Source organism: Sebastes umbrosus, chromosome 12 (genome assembly GCF_015220745.1).
Source record: "Sebastes umbrosus isolate fSebUmb1 chromosome 12, fSebUmb1.pri, whole genome shotgun sequence".
Classification (NCBI taxonomy): Eukaryota; Metazoa; Chordata; class Actinopteri; order Perciformes; family Sebastidae; genus Sebastes; species Sebastes umbrosus.
This window is the reverse complement of record NC_051280.1, coordinates 6,088,505-6,109,299: the sequence shown is the minus strand read 5'-3', so window position 1 is coordinate 6,109,299 and position 20,795 is coordinate 6,088,505. Positions and strand designations below refer to the sequence as shown.

Sequence of the window (20,795 nt, the reverse complement as noted above, 5' to 3'; positions counted from 1 at the left end):
AACTCCTTTGGCACACTGATAGGACGAAATGCTGCCATCTCTGAAATCCACTGCTGCTTCAGGAGATCTGGGTTCAGGGGAGGTGTTTTCTCGCGAGGTGTGTTCAGGGGAGGTGGCTTCATGCAAGCTGGCTTCAAGTAAGATATCATCTCTTGAGCTGATTTTTTCCGGATATTTAAGTTCAAGTGAGGTCTCTTCAAGGGAGGGAGTGACCCTCTTCCGAAATTGGGGGGACGTGATGCTGCCCTCTCTGAAATCTGCTGCTCTGTCCTCAGGAGATCTGTGTTGAATTTTTTGTCATTGTTGTCTTCATTGTGTTCGTTGTGTTCGTTGTGTGTCGGCAATATGTTCCGAACTCTGAAGTATTCGAGAAAGTGCTCCATTGTCCCCCTTTGCCAAATTGAAGGCGTGACGTATTGCTGCAGTCTCAGGAATCTTCTGCTCTATTGACTCAGTAACCACTTCATATGCCTATTGGTAAGATTTCTCTGAACTGATGGCTTTGATGGCTTTGTGACATCATTCGGAATTTGGCTCTGTGACATCATTCGGAATTTGGCTTTGTGACATCATTCGGAATTTGGCTCTGTGACATCATTCAGAATTTGGCTTTGTGACGTCATGATTAAAGGCAGCAGGTGCAGCCTCTTTTAATAAGCCTTGCATGTGATGTCACATCATGACATCATGACATTCTATGCACAGACGTTCTGCGCACCTGCGCATGCCCCATAGAATGTCTCCTGAGCGCAGCAGCTGTGTAACAATGATGTGAGAAACATGAGCCTCCCTCCACCTCCTCCACCCTCTCTGTCCTCGCCTCAGTCCTCAGTCCAAAAGTCAAGAGAGATCGTGTTATTTCCAAAAATTACTACATGTTTTTATCTAACCAAATATTCTGCTTCAGTCCATATTTTTCGTCGTTCAGCCCTTCAAAAACAGCAGTTTCACTGCGGTTAAAAACGGCTTTCTCTCCCACACACACCTGTAACGGGGCGGTCCAGCAGCAATCCAACAGCACCATAAATTACATTTATATAAATATAAATAACAATGAAAACAGCTGGCAGACCCAGAAAATGAAGAAGACATTTAGAAACATCCCAGTCACGTCAATAAAACAAGAGGTTTGATCAAGTTGAACCTATTTAACATCCCCGGACTACCACTGAATCAAATATATCAAACAATCATCAAATGTGAACCCTCTGAACAGCAGAACTTCAGCTTTTGTTTCATATTTACAGCTCTGACAGAAAATTATAAGACAGCTAAACAGAAATGTAATTCTTTTTTTTTTATTGATTATATTTATTGAAACCAATTAGCTTTTAAGTGGGAGGAAACCGGAGCACCTGGAGAAAAACCCACAGCACCCAAGTAGACAGCAGACAAACTCACAAAGGCTCAGGAAGTCACATCCTCGCCTGTGAGCTCACACTGCTGGCCACTAAGGTGGGAGACCATTCACTGGTCCTGGTCCTAAATATTTTATTTATTTATTTATATATATATAAATATTTTATTCATATATAAATATTTTATTTTTATTAGGGCCCGAGCACCAGCGTAGGCCCTATTGAAACTGTAGTGTTTCTTCATTTTCTTTTCTCAAATGAATCACCTTTTTGAGAGCCTTAACTTGCTCAAAAAATTGTTAAACTTGGCACACCTATCAGAAGCGGTGAAAATTGTAGTATTTTAAGGGTCTTGGGCTTGGCTGTTGCAAAGTTTGAAAAATTCAGCCCCTCGCTCCGGTTTCACCTACATGTATGAAATTTAGCAGAAAGATGTAACATGTGGAGACACAAAAAAAAACTCTTGGAGGTATAGCCAAAACTCAACAGGAAGTCAGACATTGGTACAAAGACCCCGAATAGTTTATCAGAAGAAATGTTGAGAAGGTTTGTGTTTAAATGTTGTGCTTTGGTTCCCTCTACTGGCTCTGCACCTTTAACTACTGAAAACACATACACACAAACACACACACACACACACGTACAAATAGCTATGTAGGCGCCAGTTTGTTTTAGAATAGAAAGCTTTATTGTCATTGTACAGGGTACAACGAAATGTGGAGGCTTCTCCAGCTCAGTGCAGTTAAAAATAGATAAATAAAAACAACAGACAACTACAATACTCATTCATTCCTCCATAACATTCACAACATTCACAGTATCCATTCATTCCCCACATAATACACATGTGTTTGGAATGCTTCTCTGGATCAGTGCAATTAAAAAAAAAAAAAACTTTGTATAAATAGTGTAGCTATTTCACTAATAAAATATAATTATTGCACAGGTATGAGGTATTTACTGTTTGACAGAGTTTAGAGTTCTTATGGCCCAGGGAAAGAAACTGTTTGTGAGTCTGGTGATGTGAGCTCTGATGGACCTGTAGCGCCTGCCGGAGGGCAACAGGTTAAATAGTTGTTGTGCTGGGTGGGAGGAGTCCTTGATAATGTTTTTGGCTCTGTTGAGGCAGCGGGAACTTGAAATGTCCTCCAGGGAGGGAGAGGGCAGCCAACAATCTTCTGGGCTGACTTTATGACCCTCTGGAGAGCTCTCTTGTCCGCAGCCGAGCACCCAGCGTACCACACTGTGATGCCATACGCCAGTATGCTCTCGATGGCAGAGCGACAGAAGGCCACTAGCAGCTTCTGTCCCAGTTTGTTTTTCCTGAGTAGCCTCAGGAAGTGTAGACGCTGCTGTGCCTTCTTCACTGTCGCTGTGGTGTTAGTGGACCAGGAGAGCTCCTCCCTGATGTGGATGCCCAAGAACTTGAAGGTCGGGACCCTTTCCACGCAGTCTCCGTGGATGTGGAGTGGGGCAGGGTCCGCACGGTGTCCTCTGAAGTCCATGATGATTTCTTTTGTTTTTACTGTGTTGAGAGCCAGGTTATTGCCTGCACACCATGCCGTCAGTCGCTGGACCTCGTCCCTGTAGATCGTCTCGTCTCCTTTCAAGATGAGCCCGACCACGGTGGTGTCGTCTGCAGATTTGATGACAGTGTTTTTTGGGGTGGGATGGAGTGCAGTCATGGGTGTAGAGTGCATAGAGTAGCGGGCTCAGCACACAGCCTTGAGGAGAGCCGGTGCTGAGTGAGAGGGAAGAGGATCGGTGGACACCAAGTTTCACCGTCTGCGGTCGGTTGGTGACAAAGTCCTTATTCCAAGCGCAGGTTCATTTCAATAACAAAATTTAATTATCCAATAATATAGAGAAAAGCTAAAAAAAACCATCCAAAAAATGATATAAATTGTATCAGAACTTACAAAGTTAAAACTAGCTCCACCTATTGATTGATTGTGTCTATATCTGTGTGTATATACATATACACACAGATATAGACACAATCAATATATACATATATTTATGCTCTTATGTCCATCCATCCATCTTCAACCGCTTATCCGGGATCGGGTCACAGGGGCAACAGCTCCAGCAGGGGACCCCAAACTTCCCTTTCCCGGGCCACATTAACCAGCTCTGACTGGGGGATCCCGAGGCGTTCCCAGGCCAGAGTAGAGATATAATCTCTGCACCTAGTCCTGGGTCTTCCCCGTGGTCTCCTCCCAGCTGGTCGTGCCTGGAACACCTCCCAAGGGAGGCGCCCAGGAGGCATCCGTGCTAGATGCCCGAACCACCTCAACTGGCTCCTTTCGACACAAAGGAGCAAGGACTCTACTCCGAGTCCCTCACGGATGACTGAGCTTCTTACCCTATCTCTAAGGGAGACGCCAGCCACCCTCCTGAGGAAACCCATTTCGGCCGCTTGCACCCGCAACCTCGTTCTTTCGGTCATGACCCAACCCTCATGACCATAGGTGAGAGTAGGAACGAAGATTGAACGGTAGATCGAGAGCTTTGCCTTCCGGCTCAGCTCTCTTTTCGTCACAACGGTGCGGTAAAGCGAATGCAATACCGCCCCTGCTGCTCCGATTCTCCGACCAATCTCACGTTCCATCGTCCCCTCACTCGCGAACAAGACCCCGAGATACTTAAACTCCTTCACTTGGGGTAAGGACTCATTCCCTACCCGGAGTAGGCAATCCACCGGTTTCCAGCTGAGAACCATGGCCTCAGATTTAGAGGTGCTGATTCTCATCCCGACTGCGTCACACTCGGCTGCGAACCGATCCAGTGAGTGCTGGAGGTCGCAGACCGATGATGCCAACAGGACCACATCATCTGCAAAAAGCAGCGATGCGATCCGCAGCACACCGATCTGCAAACCCTCCTCCACCCGACTACGCCTCGATATCCTGTCCATGAATATCACGAACAGGATTGGTGACAAAGTGCAGCCCTGGCGGAGGCCAACCCCCACCAGAAACGAGTCCGATTTTTTGCCGAGGATCCGAACACAGCTCTCGCTTTGGGCGTACAGGGATTGGATGGCCCTGAGAAGTGCCCCCCTCACCCCATACTCCCGCAGCACCCCCCACAGTATCTCCCGGGGGACCCGGTCATATGCCTTCTCCAAGTCCACAAAACACATGTAGACTGGATGGGCATACTCCCAGGCCCCCTCCAGGATCCTTGCGAGAGTGAAGAGCTGGTCCGTTGTTCCACGGCCAGGACGGAATCCGCATTGTTCCTCTTCGATCTGAGGTTCGACTATCGGCCGAACCCTCCTTTCCAGCACCAGGGAGGCTGAGCAGTGTGATACCCCTGTAATTGGCACACACTCTCTGGTCCCCCTTTTTGAAAAGGGGAACCACCACCCCGGTCTGCCACTCCTTAGGCACTGTCACCGACTTCCACGCGGTGTTGAAGAGACGTGTCATCCAAGACAGCCCCTCCCCACCCAGAGCCTTCAGCATTTCTGGGCGGATCTCATCAACCCCCGGGGCTTTGCCACTGTGGAGTTGTTTGACTACCTCAGTGACTTCCACCAGGGTAATTGATGATGGTCCCCCATCAGCTTCCAGCTCTGCCTCTACCATAGAGGGCGTATTGGTCGGATTCAGAAGTTCCTCAAAGTGCTCCTTCCACCGCCCGATTACCTCCTCAGTTGAGGTCAACAGTGTCCCATCCTTACTGTACACAGCTTGGATGGTTCCCCGTTTCCCCCTCCTAAGGTGCCGGATGGTTTTCCAGAAGCACTTTGGTGCCGACCGAAAGTCCTTCTCCATGGCTGCTCCGAACTCCTCCCACACCCGCTGCTTTGCCTCCGTCACGGCAGTGGCTGCTGCTCTTCGGGCCCGTCGGTACCCTGCAACTGCCTCCGGAGACCTCCGAGATAACATATCCCGGAAGGCCTCCTTCTTCAGTCGGACGGCTTCCCTGACCACCGGTGTCCACCACGGTGTTCGAGGGTTGCCGCCCCTTGAGGCACCTAAGACCTTAAAACCACAGCTCACCGCCGCAGCTTCAGCACTTATGTATGCCCTTTAATTGTGTATGTGTGTATCTGTATTGTACCATTTATATCTGTTCTGTATGTGCTGCTACTATTTACATGAATTATTTTGTATATTAGTATTAGCAAACTTTTGGTAAAATACTTTATTTATTTTTTTTAAGATAGCTGCTCTTTTTGTTATTTTACTTTACTTGCGGCTTCACAACTAGTTATATTCATTTATAATATGTATTTTAAGTGAATGTGAATAGTGATTACCTTATCCACTACCTATTTCATGACTACAACTCACATGCTAGGACTGATGGTTTCCACGTGAAAAACACTAGTAAAACAACTTTTCTATGTATTTCTTTTCTATTTACAGCTCCGACAGAAAATTATAAGACAGCTAAGCAGAAATTCAATTATTTGTCTTTTATTGAAGACTTTTTTAGAAAAACACACAGCATAAATTTACGAGAAAAAAAGTAAATAACACGTAAAATATACTACTTAATAATATTATGACTTTATTCTGGAAATGTCAGATTTTTTTTTTTTCCTCAATGTGGCCCTAATAATCCGTTGTACCATCGTACCATAGACCTACAACAATGATAAATAAAAAAATGAAAATGTAAACAAAAAAAACAGTTATTCATTTCCACTAATTTTATTAAAAATCCACAGGGAGCCACTGGAGAGGAGCTAATGAGGCTCTGGGGCCGCAGGTTGCAGACCCCTTTAATAGGGTGAATAAAAAGCAAAGTACACCAGACAGGGCTTTCAGTTGGTGGTCATCAAAAGCCAAACAAGTTCACAAAATTTAACTTTCAGACAAAGTTGCATTGTTGAACTGTCTACAACAGTTAAGGATCAGTGGGCTGCACACACTATTCATGGGGCAAGGCTGAGAGTAAAACCTGTTCAGTGTTGGAGTGAGGATTGGGATTATTAGGGTTAAATTCAGGGTTTAGGTCATGTCCTGAATTCACAGCAGAGCATCCACTAAGTTTCCCTCTGGTGTCCCTTTAGGGCAGAAATCATACACTGTTTTTTTATGTGACATGTTTGATTTATTCTGCTGTGTCTTTCAGTCTTCTGAAGCCGATTGGACGGAGTCTGTCTCCGCTCGTCTGCTGAGACGCCCCCATCACTCAGTTCATCAACTACAGAATACTGAGAGACCACCGGCTGCAGAGGTACAACACACACACACACACACACACACACACACACACACACACTGACAGCAGGCCCAGGTAAGAGGACAGAGTGAAGGTACACAGCACCTACAATTTCCACACATATATTTCCCTCGGGTCCAGTGGACCCGAACACCACATATGTAATATGATTGTGTAGGGGGGGTGTACACATGGGTGAACAGTGTGCAGTCATGTTCTTTTGATCCAATTTTTGAAATTGATAAATGACATATAACACGACCGTTGGTCATTTATTTTTATTTTTTTAGCAGCCCCCAAATGTTTTTTGTTTGTTTTTTCGTTTTTTTTAATTTTGTTTTGTTTTTATTCATCTTTTCCATTCCATACAGTTTATTTGTTGTATAATTTATTTTTATATTATTTTTATACTATAAAATATTTTGCAGAATTGTAATGAAAAATATTAAAATAACAAATATTGTATTGAACTTTTGTAATAAAGTATTATTTAAAAATAAAAAAAACATAAAACACAACACGTCCGTTCAGAACTAATGAGTGACGTCACCTACGCTGCGACCATGTTTTGCTCCAGCTGGAGGAGAGGAGGAGGAGAGAGGAGGAGAGGAGAGCCCGCTGTGGACTACAACCATGACTATACACCGGACATCACCCACTGGCGGTCCGTGGTCCCAGTAGGCTCGGTTTAACGTCCCCCGGTACCGTGCTGACTGAGCAGCTGACATTACGGTGGATGTACCGGGAGCTCGTAGCTGGCTGGGAATGAAAGCAGCGTGCTGAAGGAGGAACCGTGGAGGAGAAGAAGAGCAGCAGCAGCACACCGGGACTGCACCGTGGTGTTCCGGTAGACCAGAGGTAGGCAGCAGCAGCAGCATGTAGCCTACCTACCGACCACCGTCACCACCGTCACCACCGTCACACAACACCGATATATCCACCGAGCTGTAGCTGTGACGTTCAGGTGGAACGACGTGTCGGTGTTGAGGCTCTACATTTGGTAGCTAATAACGCTCCATGTCTGCATGTCTGGATGTCTCTCCAGCTACTGCAGGATACATCTTCACATCAGGAACTCTTTCTACCGTCTCACTGCTGGTTCAACCTGCTGATCATGTGACAATGACATCCACCTATAGCAGCAGGACTTCTGAAACAAGTCCAGCATCCTGTACATCTGACTGAGCTACAATCATCTTAATGGATTGCATTAAAGAAAACAAATTATTATTATTATTATTATTAATGCACATGGCTCAGGTGGTCCCTGAATCTATACATTATATACTGATATCGATTAAAATATTTAGAAATCGCAAATTAATTGCATTTTTATCTGTTCAAAATAAACCTTAAAGGGAGATTTGTCAAGTATTTAAAGGAATTGTTTGTAAGAATCAGAAATGCTTGTTAACAGCGACACGTTGTGGCCGTTAAGTCAACGAAAGTCAGCGTCGGGGTCGCACTTGTGCTCGCTCTAAATAGACATGAACGAGCATCGGTCAAAACAGTGAGGCGACACACGTCAGCTAAAACCACAATATCACTCTACAGTATATTTCAGCTGCTTGGCAGTAATGTTAGCTGACCAGACGAAGGTCTCTCCATGAATCACTGCTGATCCTAGTGTTGGCTTTTCCTGCCTCAGCCTCCCGACCGCAGCCTGAGGGAACGGGAGACACCGGCACCCGGTCAGAGACGATAACGTAACTCGCTGTGGAGCCCCGTCACTTCACAAGACACGGAAAACGGTGATTTATACGTGTAAGAAGTTACAAACAGTCCCTTTTTAAAGGGAGATTTATCAAGTATTTAATATTCTTATCAACATGGGAGGGGACAAATATGCTGCTTTATGCAAATTTATGCATATATTTATTATTGTAAATCAATTAACAACACAAAACAATGACATATATTGTCCAGAAAGCCTCACAGGGACTGCATTCATTGTAAAAAATATGCCCAAATCATAACATGGTGGGCATGTCTGTAAAGGGGAGACTCGTGGGTACCCATAGAACCCATTTTCATTCACATATCTTGAGGTCAGAGGTCAAGGGACCCCTTTGAAAATGGCCATGACAGTTTTTCCTCGCCAATATTTAGCGTACGTTTGGAGCGTTATTTAACCTCCTTTGCGACAAGCTATAGGTTGGTAACGATGGATTCATTAGGTTTTTCTAGTTTCATATGATGCCAGGATCTTAACTCTAGCTAAAAATCGCAATTTGCGTTAATGTGTTAAAGAAATTAGTGGCATTAAATCCCACCAGGAAGTTAGTCAGAATCTCCCTTGGTTCCCTCGACAAAAAGCCAATGGGATTGTTCCATCTGATTTTGGATTATTGCCAAGGAAGACGAGTCGGCGTGATATCAGAATCTTTATTAAATGTGTGTGACTTTGTGTAGATGCATCCGTATGGTTTTTATCTCAAGTAATTACATGTGAATTTCAGTCACTGACACGCTGTGTGCGTGTGCGTGTGCGTGCGTTTGTGCGTTTGTGTGTGTGTGTGTGTGTAGAATGCCATCCCTGTCGGAGCAGCTGCAGGAGGTGCGGAGTCGGGCTGAAGTGTGTCTGTACTCTGGTGGCCGGGTAGTGGAGGTGCGGATCGGGGTGATGTCTATGGCTAATCTGCCCTTACCGCCCTGCTCCAAATACTGCCACATCACCGCAGAGACCATGGTCATAGAGAACAGCTTTGGCAGCAACAGGAAGGAGGTGAGAGAGAACAAGTGCACATACAATATCCCCACCTGGAAATACATCCAATTTAACATCCATCCACACGGAGAAGGATTGTAGATCATTAGGCTAACAACGTCGATGCTGATCAATGTGCGTTGTCTCGGTAAACAATAAAATAAAATTACATGTTGGCTTCGTTATACTTTAACTACCGTCACTGACAGCAGCATCGCTTGGTTTTACTACTGTTGTGAGAACAGTTCTGTTACTCTGTTTACAGCTCTGCAGCAAGCTCTGGATGTTTTATGAAGGAGGCTTGGAAAAGTGAGACCATTCAAATAAAATGTGCCTTCACTGTAAATGATCTAGTACAGTCAGTTTCAACTTGCAGCCTTGCGGTCCACTAAAAATGTTTGTATGGTTTCTGGTACGGATGAGGTGAGAAATCTGTGACCACATTTGGAAAACTGAAGCCGCGGACACTGAAACAGCTGGAAGTCAAATATGAGCAACTCTCTGCAGATAATACATTGCTGAAAGTAAAATCAGAGAGCCAACAGCCGGTCCGGACTAAATAAGCTCAGTCCTCCTCCCCATGATCTTGATTGTGTTCCGTACGAGCTCCAGCTCTGGTTTGGAGCTGTCCTATGATGCTCCGACTCCAGAGAGCATGGAGTTCAAGCGGATCATTCAGAGCCTGATCAGGGAAAAGTTTCCAAAACATTAACATTTGCATCAGCATAGTGCTATAAGGGTGGCCCTCAGCACCTCATAATATCAACACCTTGATTCTGTTAATCGCTTTATACTTTATTTGTACCTTAAAGGGAGATTTGTCAAGTATTTAAAACTCTTATCAACATGGGAGTGGACAAATATGCTACTCTACGCAAATATATGTATATATTTATTACTGAAAATCAATTAACACAAAACAATGACAGATATTGTCCAGAAAACCTCACAGGTACTGCATTTAGCATTAAAAATATGCTCAACATGGCAAACTGCAGCCCAACAGGCAACAACAGCTGTCAGTGTGTCAGTGTGCTGACTTGACTATGACTTGCCCCAAACTGCATGTGATTATCATAAAGTGGGCATGTCTGTAAAGGGGAGACTCGTGGGTACCCATAGAACCCATTTACATTCACATATCTTGAGGTCAGAGGTCAAGGGACCCCTTTGAAAATGGCAATGACAGTTTTTCCTCGCCAAAATTTAGCGCAAGTTTGGAGCGTTGTTTAACCTCCTTGACTACCTTTTAAAATGAGCCCGCTACCACCTAAAAATTGCAAGTAAGAATAAGGGCAAAGAAAAGTAGTTTGCCGGTGCAACGCTACGTTCAACGTCCTGCGCCGACACCAGGATAGAGCAACATAACTGATGGTTTTGTATTACAAAGACGTCTCAATAGGTTGTTGTTTTTCATGGTTTTAAGATGAACTGGTCCTGATAAAAGATGACCCTCGTGATGTTTTATAAAAATAAGAAACAGGTATACCAACATAATTTAAACGTAATATCAAGGGCTGTCAAAGTTAACGCGATAATAACGCATTAACGCAACTTGCGATTTTTAAGTGGTAGCGGGCTCATTTTACAGGTAGTCAAGGAGGTTAAATAGTGCTCCAAACTTACGCTAAATTTTGATGAGGAAAAACTGTTATGGCCATTTTGGAGGGGTCCCTTGACCTTTGACCTCCAGATATGTAAATGAAAATGGGTTCTATGGGTACCCAGAACCCATTGCAGTTTGGGGCAAGTCATAGTCAAGTCAGCACACTGACACACTGACAGCTGTTGTTGCCTGCTGGGCTGCAGTTTGCCATGTTATGATTTGAGCATATTGATATGCTAAATGCAGTACCTGTGAGGGTTTCTGGACCATATTTGTCTTTTTTTTGTGTCGTTAATGTAGATAAGAGTATTAAATATTTGACAAATCTCCCTTTAAGGTACATTTTGGACAGATAAAAAATGTGCGAATCATCGCGATTAACTATGGACAATCATGCGATTAATCGCAATTAAATATTTTCATCGATTGACAGCCCCAGTATTACCACAGCTAAAGGAATAGTTTGACATTCTGGGAAATGCCTTTATTTGCTTTCTTTCCAATAATTAGTTGAGTAGATTGAGGAAGAATAGACAGAAGAAATTAGGAACGTTTTCATTTTAAATTTGTTGTGTTACATCTGTTCTCTATTCAGACCAATACAAAATCTCAACTCAGTTGGAGTAAACAGCTCTACAGAGCCAAAACACCTGTAGGTGTGGGTGGATTTGAGATGAATTACATGTCTCTATTTCAGATTGAACTTTAACCTTGAAACTATTTAACTACTATAACTATTTAGGCCAAATGTCCTGTTCTCTGTGTTTCTTCTTCAGACCCTCGCATCTCTCCAGCGCTTGTCTACAGCACTGAACATCCTCGAAAAGTACGGCTGTAATTTGACCAATCCCAACAGGCCAAAGTACTGGAGGACCGTGAAACACAACAACCCGGTGTTCAGGGCCACCGTTGATGCTATTCAGGTAACAAAAAACACATTATTATAGAGTATAGTAGAGTATTACAAGTGCTCAATAAAAATCTGCTAGGTATTGAAAGAACTTAAAAGGAAGTAATACAAAACAGACGACTGAGTAGATCTTTACGTACAGGCCTTCATGACCCACTGATGGCATGTTTAGTCAGTCTCCTAATGCCTGTATTCATAAGTCTAAAATATTGACCGACTGACAGTATAGTCAATGATAGTTGGCAGGAATGTGAGTGTTCATTATTCTCTCTGACTCCTCCATTTGGCACAGAGCAGTCATTGTTCAGATGGTGTGCAGCCCTGAATGTTATCTTGGACCTGTCCTGGTCCTTCCCTGAACCTAGGGCTGGACGATGTGGCCAAAAATGTTATCACGATACTTTTTTTTGTATTGGTCAATGTCAATATTTATCACGATATATGTGTGATAAGAATAATAACAATAATGCCGTTCCTAAGTGCCGCCCCTTTTCACTCTATGCTACAATAACATTTGGTCAACCTCAGAACCCGGCAAAATCTCTGTCAACTTTCCCCTTTCCTGTTATACTTAGGGTGCTCTCAAAAGCCAACAGTAATCGTACTCTGGTGCGGACCAAAACAACCGGTCAGAGACCGCTTGTGAGAGAGGCGGTCTCGGACCTTTCCAAGAGAAACAAAACACAGGCTGCCTGCGTGGGCATTTGTTTAGATGGACACAGTTTAACGACAGGTTAACGAGAGTGGGAGAGGACCGACTGATGTTTGCTTGACATCTGGACCAAAGAGAACACACAGAATCAAAGTGAAAATATTTCAACAGCAGGGTCTGACAGTCCTGGTTCTGGTTCTCCCGTGCCTCCCTTCCCTCCAGCGGGCCCAGCGATACGGCCTGGGCCTCCAGCAGCGTGGTGTCGGTGTCGGCTCCCTGCGGGGACACAGAAAGGCTGGAGGAGGAGCCGCTCTAATACACACAGTCAGCATTGGTGTGTTTCTTTTTGTCAAATTTGTCCGACCTAGCAACAGTAACTAAGGGGAGCGGGACTTAGGATCGGTCAATTTACAGTTTTAAGAGTATTCTCCTTATAGGACAGAACCCTAAAGAAAGCAGAAGGTTAAATATGGTTTATAATATATAATCATTTATTATCAGAACAGATCGGTTGGGTCATTGAGGGACAATTCTGGTTTACCTACTGCGTGCTACTTTTGAAGACTTCCGCTGGCCGAGCTGGCTAACTTCCTGTTAGCCCTATGCTACCTTGAATGGGGATAAAATAAATAAATAAAATCGTGCGGCTATTCTAGACTTTCCAAATGTTATCGGACTGAAATGATCAAATTCTGGTTGTGAAATAAGTCGTTTTGCGTCGATTGTGATGCTCCAAACAACCCTGTATGTACTTCCCGATATTTGCTTATTTTATGTTGTTGAGTTGTGTTAAGTTTTTGCCGATGATATCCCAACACGGACTTTGCTGCTTTATAATAAAAGCTTTTTATCCACTGATTTGTAGCCGCTCCTTTGACCACTAGTCACAGCCGTGGTTACACACACACACCCTTAAGCAGGTAGGCCTGTTGATATGGAAATGGAAATACCTGCCAAACCGAGTCAAACCGAGTCAAGCCAAGGCTACTAGTGTTTTTGTAAAGTAAATGAAAACTGATTCAAAAATAACTCTATCTAAAAATAAATCTCATACATGTATCATGGTTATCATGGAAGATTTTATCCTCAAAATTTTCGAGATTGTTCATAGCCCAGCTTTACTTGAACCTGCCCTGAACGTGTCCTGATCTTGTCCCAGACCTGTCCCAATCCTCTCGCAAAACTGCGCTGAAACCTGTTCCAAGCCTGTCCTGAACCTGTCCCCTTCTTATTCTGATCCTGTCCTGGGGTCTCATTTAGAACCGTTGCGTACGCACAAAACGGGGCCTGAAATGTGCGTACGCCACTTCCCACGCAACAGTTGTGATCTATAAAAACAAACTTGACGGGAGAATGTGCGCACCGGTACGGAAACTTTGACCCATGCGTACGCACATTATGGAGACACCGAGGCAGGGGAAACTGGAGACGCAGATGGTGAGGTGGTGAATTGATGCCGGACTGTAGACATTAAATGTCATTATACGTATAATGATGCCTCTCACACATTTAACTTCACTTCATACTTATATCCACTTTATCATAAACATTTAAAACAGCAGTGTTATTTGTGCTAGTGAGCCATAACTATTCCATAAGCACCTTACAAATATAAAATATATCAGCCAACTCAAATGAAATGCTGCTGAATATCAGCGCTGTGTCACCATCACGTCCTCCACCTCCGGAGCTCAGAGGAGATCGGGCCGGATTACTGACAGTCGCAGTCAGCTGTGGAGCAGCTGTTGAAATCATCATCATCGGTTGTAGAAATCCAAGAATATATCAAATAACATTAAAGAATGGCAAAACAGAGCGCCAATAGTTTTAATAATATCTTCTAATAGTGTGCAGATATCACCAAGTACCATATTCGTTTTCATAAAGTTGTTGTGTAAAATCGCTGCAGTGATGACGTGACTTATTAATTTATTTATGGTTTATTAGAAAGGGACAGATACAGTATACATATAGACAAAATGAAACAGCTATATGCAACTATCAGACTGTCTCCAGTGCGCCACCGTGGTGCGCCACACACACTCTGCTTCCTGCAGTCACCTCCACCCGGCACATCTCCACCAGTATGGAGAGTTTAAATAAACAAAGTGGGGAAATAAAACCAGTGACAGCTCTCACACAATCATTACTCTCCATATCCTTATTATCATTATCAGTCCTAATCATAATGCAGGACAAGTTCACTATAAAAACTTAATAACTTAACTTAAATAAATAAATTGTGTTCACCTTTTAAACTTCTTTTCTCTAATGATATCCAGCGTGGTGGATTTTATTGATTGTCTTGATCATTTTGGCAAGTTGTGAATCGATAAATCCGATTGCTGTAAAGATATAAACACTGCAGTGACACTGGTAACATGCTGAATGGTGCTGGTGGATATACCGGCACTGCGTACGCACAGTTTTATAAGTCAGATTTTTTTTGGCGCACGCCATTTTCGGCTTTTGTGCGCACTTACATTTTTAGTGTGGATCCTACGCACTGTTTTATAAATGAGACCCCTGATCTTTATCCTGGCCCAAAACGGCTACAAGTTCCTCTCTATCCTCTCAATCTCCCTTTTACACTCGATCTAAAGGAATGATTTCCCGTGCTGACTGACAGAACTTCTACATGAAGATCCTCTAACTTCACACTCAACTTTTTATGGAAAGTAAACGAAAAGAGTTGAGTTCACATTACATCCTGTTTGCTCTCTCCACTCCCAGGGAGGACGAGCAGTGCTCTGTCTCTATGGTTACTCCAATCAGCAGCCAGACGGGCTCAGCTTCCCCGATGATGTCACGGATCCCGATGTGGGCCGAGTTGCTGCAGTAACACTAGAAGTGATGAGTCTGAGGATGGAGCTAGAAATGCTTATTAAGGTGTGTTTTTGCAATTTCTGCATTCCTATTAGCTACTCACACTTCACTGATTTTCTCGGGAACAATGATTCCACTGCGTCTTCTGTTGGCAGCAGTGGCATGAGCACTCTGAATAACTGTTTGTGTTTGCTCCAGGACCGTTCTTACTGTTTCAAACTGTTTCTATAGAGCCAAAGAAGCTGTAAGAACTTTATATTTTATAAATGATTTATCAGGTGATTATGGTGATTATGTAGTCATAAGCTGCTTTATTCGTTCCAGCTCTATCATAACCCTATATGTGTATCCGTAGTGCATTGCACCTTTTGCTAGACTTGAAATAAAAATGCATTTATTGAATTTATTTGGTTTGATCCCAGGAGGCTCATCCCCACCCGGAGTTCTATGAGAGAATCATTCCTACACTGAGACACAAGGTAAAGTCCATCATACTACCATCATACCTTTCATCTCTTCCATGCTACGCGTTACATTTTTAATTAAAGAACACACCCCGGTTCATCCCAGGAATGTTTTGAGCGAACGGAATACCATTCTGATTCTTATGAAACTTTATAACAGGCTGCATATGCAATAAAGAGATTTTAGGGTTTCCACGTTTCCTTAGAACATTTTTTTATTTTTTAAATGCGATTATTTTAACATTCATTTCTTTTTTTAAGGATTTTGAATGAATGTATATAAAATACAATAGGCATTAATACATTAATTAATGTAACATAATTCATTATTTGACATTTTAATGGGCAATAAAAAGAAGAATTATAAAAAGAATTTACAAATGAAATATGAATCCATCAATGAATAGTTCAATAGTATAATGCTGAGACTGTGACCTTATGTCCATGTTCCATTTTTTTGAAAAAAATATCTCAAGAACGCCAAGAGGGAATTTCATTACATCTGGCACAAACATCCACTTGGACTAAAGGATGAACTGATTAGATTTTGGTGGTCAAAGGTCAAAGGTCACTGTGACCTCACAAAACACATTTTTGGCCATAACTCAAGAATTCATACGCTATTTATGAGAAGTTCACACACACATGTCTTCACAGGATAAAATGATGAAGTGGTGACATTCTGGAGAGACATGAATGTACACTGCAACTTGACTTGTTGGCGAAGGGATACAATATGGATATTTAAAATCTATGATGACCTGTATAGTACCAATTCTTCAAGTCAGATTTACCCTCGCTTCTCTCCTCTCAGGATGTGGGTCTCAACACTGACGCTGTGGTCTGCCACTTCTCCTCCTCTTCATGCCATTCAGACGGTCAGACCAAGTCTCTGGCGTTCCCCCTCCACCATCGCTCCTCCAGGGAGGGCATTCGTGGCCAGTCCCTGTCCACCAAACACCAAAGTCTCAGGTCCATTCAGGTCTTTTCCACCTCCTCGAACAAACACCCAGGTGAGGACAGAAAGCACTATTTTACTGCGTTGACTACTTGGTTAGTGTATTAATTTGTAGGGTTATTATATATAAGTCCATGTCCACGACATATATGTCGTGGACATGGACTGTCCCTTGACCTCTGACTCTGACTTCTCGATTAATCGATTAGTTGTTTGGTCTATAAAATGTCAGAAAATGGTGAAAAATGTCGATCATTGTTTCCCAAAGCCCAAGATGACGTCCTCAAATGTCTTGTTTTGTCCACAACTCAAAGATAATCAATTTACTGTCATAGAGGAGGAAAGAAACCAGAATCCGAAAATTAAACAATTACTCAAACCGATTAATCGATTATCAAAATAGTTGTTGATTAATTTAATAGTTGACAAACTAATTTTACTCTACTCTTGTTTACGCTCTGGCAAATAGCAGGATTATGGTTACTCAAACAAATGCACTTTTTTAGTTACTGATACACTGAGACATACTGTAGACATACTGTTTTGGGACACTGGAATGGTACTTTGTATTTGTGCACTGTATACTGTATACTGTAGTATAGATATATAGATATTATATATCTTGATTTTGTGATAATATAATCTGTGAATTGTCACAGATTCTAGTAAAAAGTAATGTGACAGTGTTTGTCACAGTAAATTGTTATCTGTGTTTCAGAGAACTGCACTATCTGTGGAATATTCCGTATCTCTGCCCACTGCCTCACCTGCCTCCAGGGGCTCTGCTGCGAATGTGACAGACTGTACCATTCCTACCCTGAGAGGTCCAACCACCGTCGAACAGCTGTCTCATCATCGTCGTCGTCGTCATCATCATTTTCATCATTCCAAAACAGGAACAGTCACAGGTAAGGCAACAGAAAATGGTAACACCCTGCTTCTTTTCAGGGTTTTTATCGCTCTAAACAAGAGCTCAACCAATCGAATTCTGTAGGTTACAGGCGACAGCTGTTTCCATTCAATTGTCTAGCGAATTTTAAGCCAACTTTTGAAATGTTGCGAAAAAAGAAATGCTAATTAGGCGTGTTTCCATCAACTGGAGTTTGGAATAAACTCGGCTACGGTGTAGTTTGGTCAGAAGATGGCAATATAGGCTACACATGGCTGTAATCCGCCAGTAAACAGAGTAGAAGAAGAAGAAGAGGTTGTGAACCAGAACCCACGTACAACAGGGCAAGTTTTAATTGTTCTTTCATGTCAGCTAGTATTGACCATGTCTTATGAAGTCAGCAACCTCATGGTCTGAAAAGTGAAGCCAATGCTGAAGTGCCTTAAACTTGCATTCTTTCTAACAGCCAGTAGGGGGCGACTCCTCTGGTTGCTAAAAGAAGCCTGGTTGTATAGAAGTCTATGAGAAAATGAGCCTACTTCTCACTTGATTTATTACCTCAGTAAACATTGTAAACATGAGTTTATAGTCTTAATCACTATTTTCAAGTCTTCTTCAATATAGCATGATGTTCATTTAGTAAATGATGGTCCCATTTAGAGTCAAATAGATCATAAAGCAGGGGATGCTGTAGGGCGTGGCGTCTGGGAGTTTAGAACTTTAACCCTTTCACAGTGTGTTTTCAGTTCACGACAGTTAATCATAACCTTTTTGGTTGCCTGAAAACGTCTTATTCAGCGTTCAGTTGTGCTCAGAGGCTCGTGTCTCTTCTGGCTGCAAAAAAAACAAGATGGCGACGGTCAAAATGCAGAATTCGAGGCTTCAAAACGTCAGTCCAAAAAACAGTGGGTGAGGTCACAGTAACATCGTCCATTTCTTATATACAGTCTATGGTTTTATGCCGTCTGGGGACGAAGACAAGCATTCACGCATTATGGGAGTTAAATGTTCACTACGTCAGAATTGTTTCGGCAAAGCGTTTCTATAAATCCGTTTAGCGCATCACCTCTTTGTCGACAAAGGCAAAAACCACCTCAAGCGAGCGTAACATTTTTTTGCTCAGTTGAGGAAGATTTTTCAAATTTTGCTGTTTCCACGCAGCTTTTTTAATATGATACTTCAAAATGCACAGAAAAATATGTGAATGGAAACAGTCAGGAATATGATCGAGCAAACTCTAGTGACAGTTTAGACGTACAGTAGACTGCATCCACACTAATACGGTTTTAAAACAAACACAATCTCCGTCCAGATGAGCGTTTAAGGGCCTAAAGACACACATCACATGACCATTTATGTACACTGGGCATGCGCGTGCCGGTATAAACAGGAAGTAGCGCTGGACCCGGGAATTGATGCAAAGTGCTCAAATAATAGCTTCCCTCCTGCTCATGTAGGCAGTAGTAGCTTTATGAAATACAGAAATTAACTGCACAACAGCTGCTAGCAGAGACAACGCTTGTAACTCGTTATCCATGTTGGAATTAACCGCTGGTGGTCGAGGCTGATGTCGTTTGTTTTCTTCCGGAAAAGGTTCACGGGATGACGAATCAGGGAAGGGCACGTCATGACTGATGAGACCCAATCAAGGAGCGAACGTGGGCGTCTGTATCATCACTTTCAAAGCTCTCCGTTTCTGTCCGTCCAGACTAAAACGCAACCCGGGAGTTTTAAAACTAAAACGGGGTCAGCAGCGTTTTCAAACGTCTCCGTTTTAGGGGCTCAAAAACGCCAGAGCAGTGTGGACGTTAGGCATAAACAAAACAAAAGTTAGCCGTTTTAAAACGGATTAGTGTGGATGTAGCCGTAGTGGAAGTCAAAGTGTTAGACATAGTACAACTATGATAAGTGTGTGTGAACAAAATCAATATGTGTGGATGTATATTCGGTCCATACAAATTGATACAACAGTATAAAAGTCCCTCTTCCCCTGTTTCAGTTCTTCCTGGCGTTGCCTCCAGTGCACTAAGGTCAACTCGGTCCAGGACGTGCTGTGTGAGGAGTGCGAGCGTCCTCGTTTGGAACTGATCAGCTCCAAAGCAGATGATTCTCCGCCTGCCACCGTCACTGGTCTGTGTTGTCTCTTGGTGCATCCCACAGCTCCAGTATCCCAACCAGTCCAGTTTCCAATCCCACCTCCTTTATTCTACTACTGCCTAGCTTTCTTCCGTCACATAGACACTGAGATAAAAGCAAATAAATCTTTGGCTTCCACCCTTCATTTACTACTCCTGCTTTCACAATTGAGAAAATTGTTAGGCTTGTTGACTTGTACGGAGCCCCACTATACCCCTAGGAGAAAAGTTTTATGAAGTTGTTCCATCAAGTTAGTAGCTCGTTCCATCGAGTTAGTAACTCGTTTCTTCGAGGTAGTAACTTGTTCCCTCGAGTTAGTAACTCGTTCCATGGAGTTAGTAACTCGTTTCCTCGAGTTAGTAACTCGTTTCCTCGAGGTAGTAACTCGTTCCATCGAGTTAGTAACTCGTTTCCTCGAGGTAGTAACTCGTGCCCTCGAATTAGTAACTCGAGGGAACGAGTTACTTCATAGTGCACTTCTTCCAATCATTCCTGACAGTCCACGCATTGCTGATGTACGGAGCCCCCCTAGATGATGTACTTCGGTAAAGTTGGAAAGATATTGACAGATTCAAACTTCCTGGATCAATAACTCATAACAGAAACGTTGTTAAAACACAAACAAGGGCTCTTTCTAACTGCAGTAAGGTAGACGACGAGCTACAACCTCATTTTAATCACAACGAACTGTCCTCCGAGCTGGACACATAACATTGATCTCTATGTGCAGCCGGCTGTGAGATGAGTAGTCAGGGACCGTCTACAAAGTGCAACGCCGAAAAGAGAAAAATATTCAATAACTTCAGTATTATACAGTGTAGTACCATCAGAATTACTTCACACACCAATGAGCTCCTCATAGTTGTACTACAACACTTAGTTTGGAAAAAATTTGCTTTTGCATAATTTTAGTGAATTTTTAATGGGAAAAATATTCAATAACTTCCCTTAAAAGTAAATGGACTTGGACTTATATAGCGCTTTTCTATTCTTCCGACCACTCAAAGCTCTTTACACTACATGTCAGCATTCACCCATTCACACACTGATGGCAGAGGCTGCTAAGGTGCCAACTTTGCCCATCAGGATCTAATCGAAATACTCATTC

The 20,795-nt window shown here is 43.0% G+C and overlaps 1 protein-coding gene across 12 annotated transcripts in view; it reads left to right on the top strand.

The window, feature by feature from the left end:
- LOC119499098 (E3 ubiquitin-protein ligase RNF31) overlaps nucleotides 1-20,795 on the top strand; it is a 56,864-nt gene that overhangs the window by 10,757 nt on the left and 25,312 nt on the right. For 4 of the 12 annotated variants that reach the window (XM_037788292.1, XM_037788290.1, XM_037788293.1 and 1 more), the window contains exons 2-10: nucleotides 6,450-6,559; nucleotides 6,592-6,614; nucleotides 9,066-9,264; nucleotides 11,629-11,775; nucleotides 15,148-15,303; nucleotides 15,663-15,719; nucleotides 16,519-16,717; nucleotides 17,381-17,570; nucleotides 19,551-19,681. In XM_037788292.1, coding sequence (XP_037644220.1) covers nucleotides 9,067-9,264; nucleotides 11,629-11,775; nucleotides 15,148-15,303; nucleotides 15,663-15,719; nucleotides 16,519-16,717; nucleotides 17,381-17,570; nucleotides 19,551-19,681 — 1,078 coding nt within the window. In that variant the 5' untranslated portion in view covers nucleotides 6,450-6,559; nucleotides 6,592-6,614; nucleotide 9,066. Of the gene's footprint in view, nucleotides 1-755; nucleotides 1,456-6,449; nucleotides 6,560-6,590; nucleotides 6,615-7,116; nucleotides 7,398-8,252; nucleotides 8,304-9,065; nucleotides 9,265-11,628; nucleotides 11,776-15,147; nucleotides 15,304-15,662; nucleotides 15,720-16,518; nucleotides 16,718-17,380; nucleotides 17,571-19,550; nucleotides 19,682-20,795 lie in introns of those variants that run through there. The other 8 variants (XM_037788289.1, XM_037788285.1, XM_037788287.1 and 5 more) reach the window with 6 other exon arrangements.